Here is a 15,237-nt window from a genome sequence, read left to right as displayed (position 1 = left end):
AGAGTGACTGGCATTGGGGTGCTGTGTTGTGTTTTAGTAAGGTAGCTTTGGGAGGAACCGCCGAGGAGATGACTTGAGTAGCTATCTGTATGAATGCAGGATTTAGGTTGGGGGAGGAGTGGGATAGCAGTGGGGAGAGTAAATAGGAAGACCCGGAGACAGGGCTAAGTTCAACACATGCAGAGACAGCAAGATGAGAGTATGGGTGGGGCTGAGTCAGAGGAGGCGGAGGGGCAGAAAATGAAGTAGGATGAGGCAGGCAGGACGACATCAGTACGGACCTAGGGAATCCAGATTTCATTCTATGTGAAATGAAAGCACTGCAGGGTTTTGAGCAGAGTAATTGTGTGATCTTACTTAAAAGGACTACTCTGGCTTCTGGGTACAGATTGTGGGCCGGAGTGAAAACAGAAAGAGCATGTAGGACATTACTACCAAAAACCAGGTCAACAATGACGGAGGTGTGGTCCTGGGTGGCAAACCATGGAAGCAGAGACAAATAATGAAATGTATTTGAAAGTGGAACCAACAGGGCTTGCTATGAATAAATGCAACATGAGAAAAACAGAGGAATCTAGGATAAATCCCTGGTTTGGGGCCTGAGAAAACAGAATGAGTACCATTCAGTTCTATATAGATTTCATTTTCCTACTATTCTCTTGTGAAATTATAACTATGCCACTCTGGAAAACAGTTTGACAGTTTCCTAAAAATTAGACACACATTTTTCATATGACCCAGAAATTGTATTCCTGAGCATTTTTCCCAGAGGAATGAAAACTTAGGCTCATAAAAAATGTGTACGTGAATCTTCATGGCTACTTTATTGGCAATAGCTTAAAACCAGAAACAACCAAACGTCCTTCAGTGAGGTGAGCTGTTAAACAAACCGTGGTACACCCACATTACGGAACACGACTCAGCAATAAGGACGAACAAATTATGGACACATACAGCTTGGATGATACTCAGGAGCATTATGCTCAGTGAAATCTCTGATTCCATTTACATGGCATTCTCAAAACCACACAATCACAGAGAACAGATTAGAGGCTGCCAGGGATAAAGGATGGGATGGGTAACTTAGAAGGGGCAGCAAGAGGGAGATCTTTGTGGTGATGGAGCAGTTTTGTTTACTGCATAGAACCACACACGCACTTAGTACCCACATCAGTTTTTATATTGTGCTACAGTCACACAGCATGTAACCACTGGAGGAAATGTAACACGTTGCCAATAAAACTTATGGAATGTGCCAGATTCCTCCTGCCTGGATGCTATCCCTGACACCTTCAAGAACTCTCTGTCGGGTACAAAGCTGTGAATTGAATTAAATCACAGAGTTCCCCTTCTGATGTTTTTTTTATCACTGCATCTACACTGGTTTTCTTGTGTTAATGCATTCAAAAAAGTAAGCTGCATTAATTCACATTTTCTTTTTACAGCTGAATAAAAATTAAACAAACACAAATGGTATAGGTTAAAAACTTCTGAAACAAAGAAATTTCAAAAAGTTGTTAAAATAATTCAACTACGCTAAAATGTAAGGCAAAGAACACCAAATATTACACTAAATATTGCATCTAACAAAACATTGTCTTGTGAGCACATTTCTTTTTCAATATATCTTAGCAGTTTTGGTGTATAGACATCAGTTTAATTAACCATCAGTATCTCTGTGAATGTAAGAATATTTTTCTCCAAAAGCCTCTGGAGCAAATACTCAGGACTCTTTCTCTCCCTCTAACTGTAATCTCTGACCAGGAAATAAAGCCTGTATTTCCTGTTTCTGTACCTGCACAAAAGAACCCTGGAGAGACGGGAGGGAAACCGCTGCTAACACTGGCATTCCAAGCTGGCAAACATTCTGGACTCTGAAAATCACCTACTGCACCCAAGATATTGACCCTTCCTGGGCAACCAACATCCCCGGACTCTAGCATCTTTCCTATCCACAGCTTAATACTGGAAGCTTTGTATCTGTGTCCAATCTAAACTTCCACAACATAGAATCTTGAAAAAGGAAGGTGTGCCAGTTCGAAACTACTGTGTATCCCAGAAAGGCCATGTTTTAATCCTGCTCCAATCTTGGGGAGGCGGCTATTTCTTTAAATCCTGATTCAATACTGCCTGGAGGAAATGTCTGATTAGTTTATCTCCACGGAGATGTGGCACACCCAATTGTGCACAGGGTCTTTTGGTTAGATGGAGAAGTGATCCCACCTATTCAATGTGGGTCTTCCTTAGTTTACTGGAGTCCTTTTTGAAGAAACCATTCCATTTTGAAGAAACCTCAGATGCAGACGCTTGGAGAACAGTTGCTTCAGAGCTGGCAGGGACATGGATGTCTGGAGATGCTTGGAGTGCCGACACAGAGAGCAGATGTCTAGACCCGGGCAGACCCCCGCAGACATCGCCATGCGCCTTCCCATGAGGCGTTAAGCAAGCCAGAACCCAGAGCTGTGTTCCAGAGGAGCTAAGTGAAGGCTCACAGACACACACAGGGAAAACCACTGGTATCGGAAGCTGGAAGCAATGGAACTGGGAACAGGGACCAGCAGACACCAGCCATGTGCCCTCCCAGGTCAGCCTTCCTTGAGCCAAGGTATCCTTCTCTGGATGCCTTAGTCAGGACGTATTTATGGCCTTAGAACTGTAAACTTGTAACATTAAATTCCCTTGTTAAAAGCCATTCCATTTCTGGTATATTGCATTCCAGCAGTTTACCGAACTAAAACAGAAAGTTTACATAAAAAACCGTTGTCTGTGACCCAAAGGCTCATGAGGTGCTAATATAACAACACCAATCACAACTACTTCCTCTAGTAGAACCACCTGAGGTGATTCTAATCCGAATCAGGTTTGGATAAATCATCTCAGCCATTCTGAAGATTCAGATGGTGGTGAAGTCATCCTCAAAATCTTCTTTTCGAACAGCTTCTCTGTGTCTTCCTAAAAGTTTTGACTTTTGTTCTCATCTGGTCTGAGTGTAGAGCACGTGGTCTTTGGGCCTCCGTAAAAGGCATTCTATTCCCGAGAGCACCATCAGGACACACAGTACTCGGGTCTGCGCGCTAAACCCCAGACGCTCCGGTACCTGCTAAATGGACTCATATTTACCAACTGCTCAATCTCTTAGGCACGTGTATATTCAGCTCAGACTGTTTGCAATGGAGGTTAGATTTATAAACTGTCTTTGCTAGACTTAATTGTAAAAAACCGACATAAAACTGTATCCTAAGAGCAGCCGTGATTCAGGAAATCAGTTATTAACTATGACATTTTCTAAACCACGTATCACACATCAGATTCTGTCCAACTTTCTCGGAATTTAGCACGTGGCCAACAAAACCTACAGAATGCACCAGTTCCCTCCTGTCTACGGCAGGACAACATCCCATGCAGAGACCCCTGCCAGGTACAAAGCTGTCAACAAAATTAAACTTCGGAGTCTCCATTCTGATATTCTCATCACTCTATCCACTCTGCTTTTCTTGTGTTAACATATGCTAAAAAAGTAAAATACATTAACTCACATTTTCACTTTTTTTAAACTGAATAAGAATGAAATCAATGCAAATGACACAGATTAATAGCCTTTCTGAAGACAACGTGGTTTCATCTTAATCCTGTCAGAGATCAGATCCAGGAAAGCATGCAAACACCACCACCAATAACAGTAATAAAATCCACGATACTTACAGCCGACCATCATCATGGCCACTGAAAACATCTTCTCCACATCTGTGGTGGGAGCGATGTTTCCAAACCCTATGGTTGTAAGGCTTGTCATGGTAAAGTAGAGGGAGGACACGTACAGTGAGTCCTTGCTGGGTCCTCCTTCCCATGTCCCTGCGCTGGCATTGTACCGATATGGAGTCCCGATGCTCAAGGCCAGCTGGTAGAGCCAGCTGTCTATTTGGATGGTGTTGGTGACCTCGTCGATGACCTCGTAGTCTCCGATGCTGTACCATATGCAGGCCAGCCAGTGGGCAACGAGTCCAAACACGCACACCAGGAGCACAAGGACCGCTGCTCCGTACTCCAAGTAATGGTCCAGTTTCCTAGCCACGCGGCCCAGTCGTAAGAGACGCACCACTTTCAAAGAACTGAAGAGACTGCTGATTCCCTGAATAAAAGAAAAGAGAAGACAATTCACTTTCAGAAAAGAGGTGGAGGCAAAACAATGGCTCGTCTTCATGAACTTGGTCCACCATTTACACACTAACGGCATACATTTAACACGGCTCCATCTTCAAGGGAATAAAAGAGGCAGGATGATAAAATGATAAAGAATTTTTTCAAACACAGATTCCTTCTCACCCAGAAACAAGATATTTGTGAATTGTTAGATAAAACAATTTTTCATGAGCTAAGGGAGACCCGATTTATTTTCATAATTGTAGTAGAAATGGTGCAGACAAAAACTGAATAACCCAAGGAAAATTTCTAAAATGCACTACATACTAAGTATAAAAATAGGGCTGATGAATACAGACTTTTTATAACTTCTTCTTAGAAAACTTTTCCTGAACTCTAAAAGGTAATTTATATTTCTTACTTTATAATAGTTATAAACAGCAAGATATCTGAAAAAGGAAGCCCAATCTTACTGATCGCTAAAAGGGAAATAAAAACTGTGCATATGGAGAGAAGGAGCAAATGTCATTGTTGGCCCCACTACCTCCTGCCACAGCCATGATACGCAGTAAATGTGTACAGCAATGGTGAAAAACTGACATGAGTGTATCTGTGTACCCAACCTATTAAATCCTACCATCCTCTAGAAATAACCATAGGACAGAATATAAAAAGAAATAGAAGTGAAGGATGCATATTTTGTTGAATAACTTAAAATATTAAATAAAAAAAACATTATCCAAATGAGAACATAGCATAGAGTTTCTTAAATCAAAGAAGGCCCCATAATTACATTTTTGGAAGAATAAAATAGGCCATCTGACAAGGTAAATTAAATGCATTCCTGAAGCAAATCACAAAATAAGTAGGGAGGGAAAATAAAACAGTGATCAGGGGAGACTTTCATTGATCATCACCTACAAGTATCATTTGGACGAAAGTAGAAGAATCTATAGCATCCATGACTTCCTTACTGGAAATTTTATCTCCCAGAAGTAGATCAGAAATCCAACACAACTTACCCTGAGCCTAACTCCAACAAACACAGAGGAACTGGCTGATGAAGCAGAAAGGATGAGACATTCTAAGACTCTAAACTCATGATGATCTTAATCATTAAGGTAAAGAAGGTTAGGAATGCATTTGGCTTGTTATACCATGCCCTATGTTTTTGTATATGTTTAAACCTTTTTCATAATAAAAATATAAAAGAGAGAGTGATCAAAGAGAAGGACAAACAAGGGACCCTGAGGTCTTCAAGGAAACGAAAGAGGAGCCGAATCAGCCCTGACTGTTTCCTGTCTCAAGTTTGGTTTCCATGAAGCCTGGCTTGATTTCAATTCCTGCTTCTGAAATTCTATGACAAATATACGGCCTTAAAATAAGTTCTCAGTTCACCCAAACACTTGTTTAAAAAAAAAAATGATATTGGACCTCAAGCAGTTAAAAAAGGGTAGAATTAAGTAAACTCGGAAGAAAAACTGGCCTCATTCAGTTGCTGAAAGGTAAGACATCTTGATACAATTTGGAAACTCTCAAAAATGAACTGTGTTATCATGAACAAAAAATATATATAAAAATATTTATTGAGCACATCCAAACGCAGGTTGGGCCCTGGAGACATTAACATGCCTTGCTTCTGCTCCAAAGAAGATCATAATGAAAATGCATGAAAAATTCAAAGAGAGACCAATTTAAAAATAAAAACAGTGTTGGCTGTACATGCTTTTCTCTAGTTAGCTCAAATTTTTTAAGGAGCTGTAAAACTTTTGTTTAAATGCTACAGAGAAAAAGTATCTTTCCCAGAACTCTTTTCTCTAAAAAAAAGGAATTAAAAAGAAGAAGAAGGTAAAACAGAGGGGAAATCTTCATGTCCATTCAAACTATAAAACAAGGACAACCACAAACCGGAACGGGGCGTGCCAGCATAAAGCTCAACAGTGAAAGGACAAACGTCCCTGCTCTCTGGCACAGGCAGATCGCTCCAAAATGGGAACACCCACTCAGGACTCGGCTTACTCAAAAACATAATTTTCTATAGGGACTAAATATATTAAATACTAAATACGTAAATTAAATACATTAAATATTTTCTAAGCACTGTAGCCTCTCCCTGCCATAGGTTCTAGGGCACTGCTGGTTTGGGGCCAACTCCCCAACTGGCTTCTCTTCCAAAATCATTTTCTAAGGCTCCTTTTCCATGCTTCTTCCATGTCGGGTTAGGATTCTCATTGGGTTGCCTTCAGCCTTCCTCCGGTGGATGCAATGCATATCCATGTTTCCACCGCCTTCTCTATAGACGGGTGATTCACAGGTTCACATCTCAGCATAACACTCTCTCCTGAGTTCCCAGTACAAAAACTAAGCGCCCCTGGATATTTCCATTTGGTTATCCCACAGGTGACCAAAAGGTAACGGTCCCAGTCGGAGTCCGTCTGTCCTTCCCCATCAGGCCTCCACCTCCCACTCTTGTGAGTGGCGTAATGGTCCACTCGTCTCCCAGACCTGGACCTAAAACTCAGCACCTCCTTTCTCCTGACAGCCTTTTGGTTACTCGCCTAAGGATTTCACCGCCCATAGTGCCTGAGAAAGTCCTCAGAATACGTCTATTTAATAAGTCTCTCGAAAATTTCCTTTCTTTTCTATTCCCATGACAATTTGGATTAAGATTTTTTTCTCTCACCTGTGAGAATACTCTCTCCATTAGCCACCCCACCTCCATTCTCACTCCCTCTAAATTCACAGATCACAATACACAGGCTACCAGTCTGATCTTTTTAAAATGCATTTAGTGCATTTCAATGCATTAGATAGATTTTCTATGTAATCATCCCACTCCCTTATCTAAAAAATCCTTTAATGTTTGCTCAGTACTTATAGGATTATCGGTCGCACTACGACACGAAGAGCCTTTCTGGACCTGGGACCTGCCTGCGTAGCCAGCACCCCCCCCCCACCAACTCCTCTGCATGCTCTCTCTGCCCCTGCAATGCTGAGACAGCTGCAGTCGTCAGAATGCCCATGCTGTCTCACGCGACATTCTAACCTGTTCCTTCTGCTTAAAGGATCCTTCCCTCCCACTTTCTGGTGCCTAGAGTCTTACTTGTAGTTTATGATAAGGATCTGTTCTTCCACGTGCATTTCTTTGACATATCCCTGCTTCTCCATCATTGTTGTCGTATCCTCTTTCTCACTGGAAGAGTTGGTGTCTTTCCTTTACACTATCATACACTCTTTGCACATCTCTATGACAGCATATAATTACCACACTTTACTACAAGTCCCTGTTTGCATGCATGACTTCCCAGGAAACTCAAAACTCTTTTGAAGACTACTTCTAGTGTCAATTACAAGGCTGGGCATATGGTAATATAGTAAGTAGTACCAATGAATGAATGAATAAACTTATGCAACTAAAGCAAATATATGAGGAAACTCTTTAGGATTTTACTTAGTAATAAGCTTAGTATGATTTGATAGTATGATGTACAGCAAAAAAAGTCAATGTAACTTTGGATTGCATTAATAGAGGTATGTCACCCATTGTGAAGAAGAAATTCTCCTTAATCTCTCCATTGGCCAGGCTACACTTGTAAGAGTTACACAGAATGCATTTAGAAACGGACTGCCAAAACAATAACTCAAAACCAGACCCTATTAGGAAATGCTGAAGGATTGGAAAAAGGGAGACAGGAACAAGGCATGATAGCTGTCTTACATGATAGTGTAAGGCACTATTCATACATGATAGTGCATGAATGAGGGTTGACCTCATTCTGTAAATTTTAATGTGGGCAACCTAAATCAATGGTTGGACCTACAGAGACAGAATTATTTTGACAAACCTGTACCATATCCTTCCAAGAAGGAAACCAACCAGAAATCATTCACTGCTTCTTGGAAAAGACAGGTGAAGTGATAAGAATATTTAACAATTTATATATGCCAGGTAGTTTGCTAAGTGCTTTCCATGTATTAATTAATTTAATCTTTAAAACAATCCTATGAGGTAGGTATCATTTTTAATACACAGCCCAGGGATGTCAAGTAATTTAATCAAGGTCACACAGCTAGTAAGAGGAGTCAAGATTCAAATATTGGCAGTCTAACTCAAAACCCCCTGCTCACAACCACTTCAGTACCTGACCTCACTCTGAAGCTCCCAATACCAAGACCACAATGTGCCATTTAAATAAGTACAACAGTATCTGCAAAATTGTCTTAAATACAGGTGTCTCTACATGACTGGATGAAGTAGATTAAATGCCTACCCCTAAGGGAGATTCATTCTTTCAACTTAAAAAGCTGGTCAACCAAATATTTTCTCTTATCTTCTCAACTGATCAGTTTTTCACAGTCCTAAGTATTAGTTTTGCTTTGATTCTCCTAACGTAAAATAAAGATCCATTTTAAGCACTTGAAAATTTGTTCCATATTTTTAACTTTTCAGTTATGAAAAGTTATAGTAAATATACTTCTGAAAGGGAATGATACTTCTGTTTTTGCTATTAAGTGAAGATACAGATAGATGGCTAATTCTGAAAAGACAAGACTACACAGAGGCAAAATCAAAGAATGAAATTATACTATTATCATTTATGACCCATCAGTATCAAAGTATTCTTGGAAATTGACAAAATAACAGTAAAAATCAATGTGTAAAATTAAACAGGAAAAAAATCAAATATTTTGAAGAGAAAGAAGGGGAAGTAATTTTACCAGATAACAAAAATATATCATAGCAAAACAATAATTTAAGCATGTAGTATTAGCATGCAAAACAGAAAGTCCAGAGATAGACTCCATTACCTCTAAGAATTCTGTATACTATAAAGTAATCATCACTAAACTGTGATAAAATGATGCCTCCTTAAGAAGCATTTAGCACTTTTCAGCCTGCTACCACCCACCTTTGACAGCCCACTCCACCATAAAAACATTTCCACTGGCTTGTGAGATAATAGAAATCCACCATCAGGTTCTCCTCGGCACAGGTGACCCACTCCTTTTTTACTTTACTGCCCCTTCCACCACCCCTGGATTCTCACTTCCTGGACGGTGCCTGTGTTAGCCTGCTAATGCCGCCAGAATGCAATTCACAAGAAATGGACTGGCTTTTATAAGGGGATACATTCAGTTACGAATTTACAGTGCCTGGAGGAAAAGGCAGCTAACTTGCCTCTAGGTTTCTCTAGAGGAAGAAGCTCCAGAGAAGGCACACGCAATGTCTTCCTTCAAACAGCTTTCCCCAGGGTGGCTCCTTCCTGCATCTCCAGCAGTCTGAGTCTGGGCCAGCTCTGAGCTGAGATGTGCCGGGCTACTGAGCTCTCCTCTGACCTCTCTCTTTTAAGCCTCCAGCTAATTAAATTAAAAGTCACTCAATGCAGAAGGCATGCCCCTGGCCAACCGCGGATGTAATCAGCCATAGATGAATTTCACATGCTGATGATTTAGTCCACAGCAACAGAACTGGGCACCCTCACCTGGGCAAGCTGACGCCCGAACCTAACTACCACAGCCCTCAGATTCCTTCTTCACAGCTCTACTTCCTGAACACACTCCCCTCTTTCAGACTTCCATCACTCACGGAGCTCCATCTACTGAACGGCTCCCAGATTTGGACCACTGGAATCCGCCTTTAAACGTGCCTGCTTGACACCCTCCCTTCACCTGGCATCCCTCTGAGTACGAATGGTGAGATGTCCCAAAAGAAACTCTTCATTCAGGACCCAATCAGTTTCCAGGTTATCAAATCTAACCACACTCTCTCTCCCATCGGATGCTTTCCTCTTCCACTGGCCTTGCCAACTACCTGCTTTGAATACTTATTTGCTTGTATCCCTGTGCTATTAGTTGTAAAAATAACAATAAAAAGCACTTACATTTGCCTAGAGAAGGGATTATGACTATTTGGTACATGGTACCTGACCTTTAACCCTCATGCATGGCATACATTCTTAATTAATATGGAATTCTCTACAGCCAGCCAAATGTGAGCTCCAAATTCTCCTCATGACATGCTTCAGGAGACCAATACCACTTGATATAGGTGGGGGCACGAGAGATGGAAAGTTTTACCATACCCCACAGAGCATTATAGCATATAAGGTGGCATCACATCTATGGTTTTTCCCAAATAATTTTAGCTACAAAATTCTTGATAAACAGGAAGTCTCATTTTGTAGTCCTTTCTGTAAAACAAATAGAAATGGGCTTCCTAGTGGAGGAGGGATAGGTTGCGAGCCCCAAGCCTGGCCTCCCCTTTACCCACCACCCCAGTCTCAGCAGTGGTCTGTGGGGGCCCTGGAACTCTCTCTAGGCTGGAATTCTCTCACATGGATCAGCTCATTTCCCTTTCATCATAGCGAGATTCTTGTTCCCGTCACTCAGATGAAGACACTGAGGCTCAAACAGATTAAATGACTTGTCCAAGGTCACCCAACTAACAAACAGAGGGAGTGTCACTTAACATAGACATGCAAATTCTTAGCCTATCTGCCACATGACAGACTATGGTGCAAGCTTCCTGTTCCCAATCCATCCTAAATAATTACTGCTATATTAATCTTCCTAAAAGACTTATCTTCCAGGAAATTATCATGGATATTAATCTAAACATAATCTCTTGCACAGAACTTCAAGATCCACAAATCCACCCCTGCATACACTGCTGGGCCATTGCCCACTATCCTTCAGCATAGGAACACGGCTTCGGCCAAACTAAACTCCTTTTTGCTCCCAAGCATAACCTAAGTTTCACCTTTAAATTTGGTCATGCTGTTCCCCTCACGTATTAGCAAAATCAGAAAGTACCATTCAAAATGTATGACAAATCTGTAAATTCACTTTTTGTGAAGTTTTTGAAAGAGCTCATTCTCCATTGCTTCATGTCGAACAGAACTTAATGCAATCATTTAAATCAAATCTGCGATCATGATTTCAAAACCTAATGGAACACCTAAGCCTTGAAACAATCCAAATATCTATCTCCGTAGCACAGATGACTAAACTATACTGTATTCACTCAGTGGAAGTTTACACAAAAACAACAATGAACAGGCTAGAATGATACACAATCACAACAATGAATCTAGAAAAAAATAACACGTTGATCAAAAGAAACCAGATACAAAAGAGTAGATACTAAATGACTGCATTTATAAAAAGTAAAAAAAAAAAAAAATAGGTGGAACTCCTCTAGGGAATTAGACGTCAGGATGGTGGCTCCCTTTGCTGGGAGGAACGTGAGCGCAGGGTGCTGCTTTCACGGTCTGATAATATTCTGCTTTTTAATCTGGCTACTAATTACTAGGCACATTCACTTTGTGAAAATTCACTGAGCCGTACATTTAACATTGGCGTACTTTAAACTTCAAAAAATATTCTGCAGGAAGTCCAGTAATCACTGTTGTATTGTTACATTAACATCTCAACACGGTATGTGATTCATATTAATAATTTCTTCCTCATCGCATGGTTTTTTTTTTGGAGAAAAAATCAGCTTCAACATTGTATCTAAAATAAGAGATTTTCCTTTATTTTATGACTCATCCTCATAACCTTTATATTGGACCACAATTGCATTTAATCCCTTGTTGAGAATTTTAATTTCACCTACCTGATAATATCAGATAATTTTATAGGCTGATTCTCAAAAAACTGCCTCTTTTTGTGACTTTCCCTACCTTTTAGAGCAATTTTTTGACTTTGTACTTTCTACCAATCTTATCTGTTCGCTCATTTTCTGCTTCATTTCACCCCCACTTTCCAATCCTTCTGTGCTCTCCTCTGCACTCCAGTGGCTTTCTGCCTCTATCCCAAACTCTGAGCTCTCAGCACACAAATTCCTGGGCTTCCACTGGTGGAAGAGAACATCAGACACATCAAATGCATACAGAACACAGCAGGGTTAGCGGAGAACTTTCAGTCATTAGCCTCCTACCTTTCCAGCCAATTTCCTTAGTTGGCAAACCCCTCAGGCCATGGCAGCATAAGGAACAATATCCCAAAGAAATCTCTATATTATTAGCTCATCAAGTTATTCCCACATTCAAGAGGGGTGGGATGTTATCTGCATAACAATAATATCTTGCAATGACAAAACCATTTAAAATGTAAATCTATTCTCTCATTTGATCACTAACGATAGTAGGTAAATAGCTCAGCCAATTATTCTTTCCTCCAGGACTCCTCTCCTATCTTTCTTACTTCATAAACAGATGAAAGAACTTTCTTGTCCAAGAACACATGATAATAAAATGAGGGAGAAGAGCTGGAATAAGAAGCATACTATCCAGTTGCATAATTTCTCACCTACCACTTCCAGTCTCGGCACAAAATACCACAGGATTTTGCGGTAGATTGCAAAAAAAAAAAAAAATGGCAGTGGTTATTTCCCTCCCTATATCCATCAAGAGAAAAGAACTATTTACATATCCCTTAAATCTGGACCGGCCTAATGACAGGACAGTAGAATGGGGTAGAAGTGATACTATGCCAGTTCCAAGCTTAGACCTCAATAAATGTTGCGTGCTTCCACTCGTGGGCTTGGATCCTTTCCCAGCTGCGAGGCTCTTGGAGGATGAAAACCCACAAAGAGCCGAGACAAATCATCCCTGTTGAGCTATCAAAGACCAGTCAGTCCCCAGCCAATGCAGCAGCTGACCACAGACAAATGAGAGAACTTGGCTGAGACGGGGCAACCTAACCCAAATCAGCAGGGCCATTGGTTGAAACATAGATTTACTAGTTTAAAAAATGGTGGTTCTTAAAAGCTACAAAGTTTTGTAATCATTTGTTATACAGAAAAAAGTACCTGATACAAATGTGGGAAAAGTATATTTTATGTGATTATGTGCAGAGGATTTCATATTGTCTGATTTAAGACCGGGGCAATATAGATATCTGATTGGTACAGAGGCTCCATTTCAACACATTATCTCAAATAGGTAAGAGATGGATATGTGAAATAAAATTTAATATGTCATTGTTAAGAGTTATTTACCTTTTGTATTAGGAACTGTGTTGCTACTAGGCTTTGCATAGATTTATGTCAGTGCATACTTGATGATAACAGAGATTCCAAAGTTATTACCTCACATATCTCCTACACAATCCCTGAATCCAGTATCACCTAAAATCTTACCATCAAATACGGAACTTCAGTATCATGTGGGTATACTTCCAACCATCTGGCCCAGCAGTTTCTGTTCCGACTCATCTACAGTAACCTTTTCCACTTCTCCACATACATCCACTCCCAAGGTCACAATGTGAAAACTGTCATACACTAAAACTCCTCCAGCTCTGAAGGCTCCTATTAAGCCATGGGTCTATCTGACCGTCCCCTCTTCACTGCGGAAGTCAACGGTGCAATTACGCCCACTGTGGTAACACCTCAACCTCATTTAAGACGTTCAGTCCACTGATAAATCTTCTTCTTCCCAAACAATTAGCCCTTTCCATTCCATACTTCCCTACTTGATCCGACCTGGTGTATTTCCATAACACCAGTACACTGAATTCCTTAGCATTTCTGTCTCTTCATCATACACTCTATCCAAATCCCAATCCTGGCTCAAATATCAGCTTTAATAGGGTCTATATTAAGAATTGTTCAAGGGCAATTGGGCCCACTATCAACTTATAACCATCAATCTCAAAGCAGATCTTATATACCCAGCAAGACTACTATTTTCCTTATGAATTTATCCTATTTCAAACTTTCTCTACTCTGCTCAAATTTCAACCACCCCCTCAACTGTATCCTCGCCACAGACATTTAAACATCATATGACCCTCCTATTAAACTATTTTAATGCCCTTCTCCATTCCCCTATCCTAGACCTTGCCCCTCTTTCAATATCTAAGCAAAATGTAAGTATGAGCCATTTGACGATGCAAATCAGAAACCGAGACTATCATTCCCACCCCTACATCTGATATCCCCCTCACTCAATTTATCTTCAAATCTTATTAATTTTAATGCCTAAATATCTCTCAAACATATCCACTTCTCTCCACCTCCACTGTTACTAGCATGCTACGTGTCTCTTTCCTGGACCTACAAGAGCTTCCTGACATGTTTCAAAGCATGTACTTGACCCCAGCCAATCTGTTCTGGACATACGTATAAGTCACATTGTCAAAATCAGTCCTAGTTAAAATGAGACGATAGCTTCCCGTCGTGATCAAATCTGTTTTGGCTCACATGGATTTGGATGGTCAGGTCTCCACTCACCTCTCTAGCCTCATTTCTCACTACCCTCTGTTCACTCTCCAGTCAACTTTCAGTTCTTTGAATATGCCATGCTTCCTCAAACACAGGGCCTCTGTGCCTGCCTCATTTCCCTCCCCGAAATGAAATGCTCTACAACACTCTGCCCCCCGTCTGTTGATTACTCAGCTCTATTCACACTTCAGAGCTCAGCTCAGTCATTGCTACCTTGGGGAACCTACTCTCTCCAGTCTAAGGCAGGTTTTTTCACTAATAACATCAAATGACCTCGTACTTTCCTTCATGACACTTATCATTCTGTGATGGTTCACTCATATCATATGTTTCTCATGCTCTTATCACTAATACACTTGCTAGCACTGCCTGGCAGACAGTAGACATTTTAAATGTTTATTGAAATAACTGATTAATTTAAAAATATACTACTAATTGATGTATAAATCTCTCATGACAGTTTCTGACCCTACCTGCATGACATAGCAGTCAATAATAAAAGTTCATCTTCGTGGGTAGCACAGCATCAGACAACTTGATAGAAGCCACAAAACAGTAATAAATTCTTTCCTAAAAAGTAGGTTCTTGTACTAAACAGATTCTATACATTAATGATTACATAGAACATATCTATTTCTCTTTGCAGTTTGATATAAATATGTAAAGAACACTGCAAACTATCTTTGTTATCTGAACTTCCAATTCAGATAAAATTTATTGCCTCTTTCCTATTCAGACTTGACTTCTCTAACGTACACTATGGGAAAATAATTCCAATTATTCCATGCTTTAGTTAGATGATTCAAGAGAGGATCTGAACTTAAATAACTTGTACATACACCTATTTTCTGCAATATCTGAACTAA

The 15,237-nt window shown here is 40.4% G+C and overlaps 1 protein-coding gene across 2 annotated transcripts in view; it reads right to left on the bottom strand.

Moving 5' to 3' along the window:
- KCNH5 (potassium voltage-gated channel subfamily H member 5) overlaps positions 1-15,237 on the bottom strand; it is a 315,910-nt gene that overhangs the window by 230,732 nt on the left and 69,941 nt on the right. For both annotated transcript variants that reach the window (XM_077122436.1, XM_077122437.1), the window contains exon 7: positions 3,703-4,129. In XM_077122436.1, the coding sequence (XP_076978551.1) occupies positions 3,703-4,129 (427 nt within the window). The remainder of the gene's footprint in view (positions 1-3,702; positions 4,130-15,237) is intronic.

This window comes from Tamandua tetradactyla, chromosome 12 (genome assembly GCF_023851605.1).
Source record: "Tamandua tetradactyla isolate mTamTet1 chromosome 12, mTamTet1.pri, whole genome shotgun sequence".
NCBI lineage: Eukaryota > Metazoa > Chordata > Mammalia > Pilosa > Myrmecophagidae > Tamandua > Tamandua tetradactyla.
The sequence above is the reverse complement of the archived record's forward strand: the minus strand, read 5'-3'. Positions and strand labels throughout refer to the sequence as shown.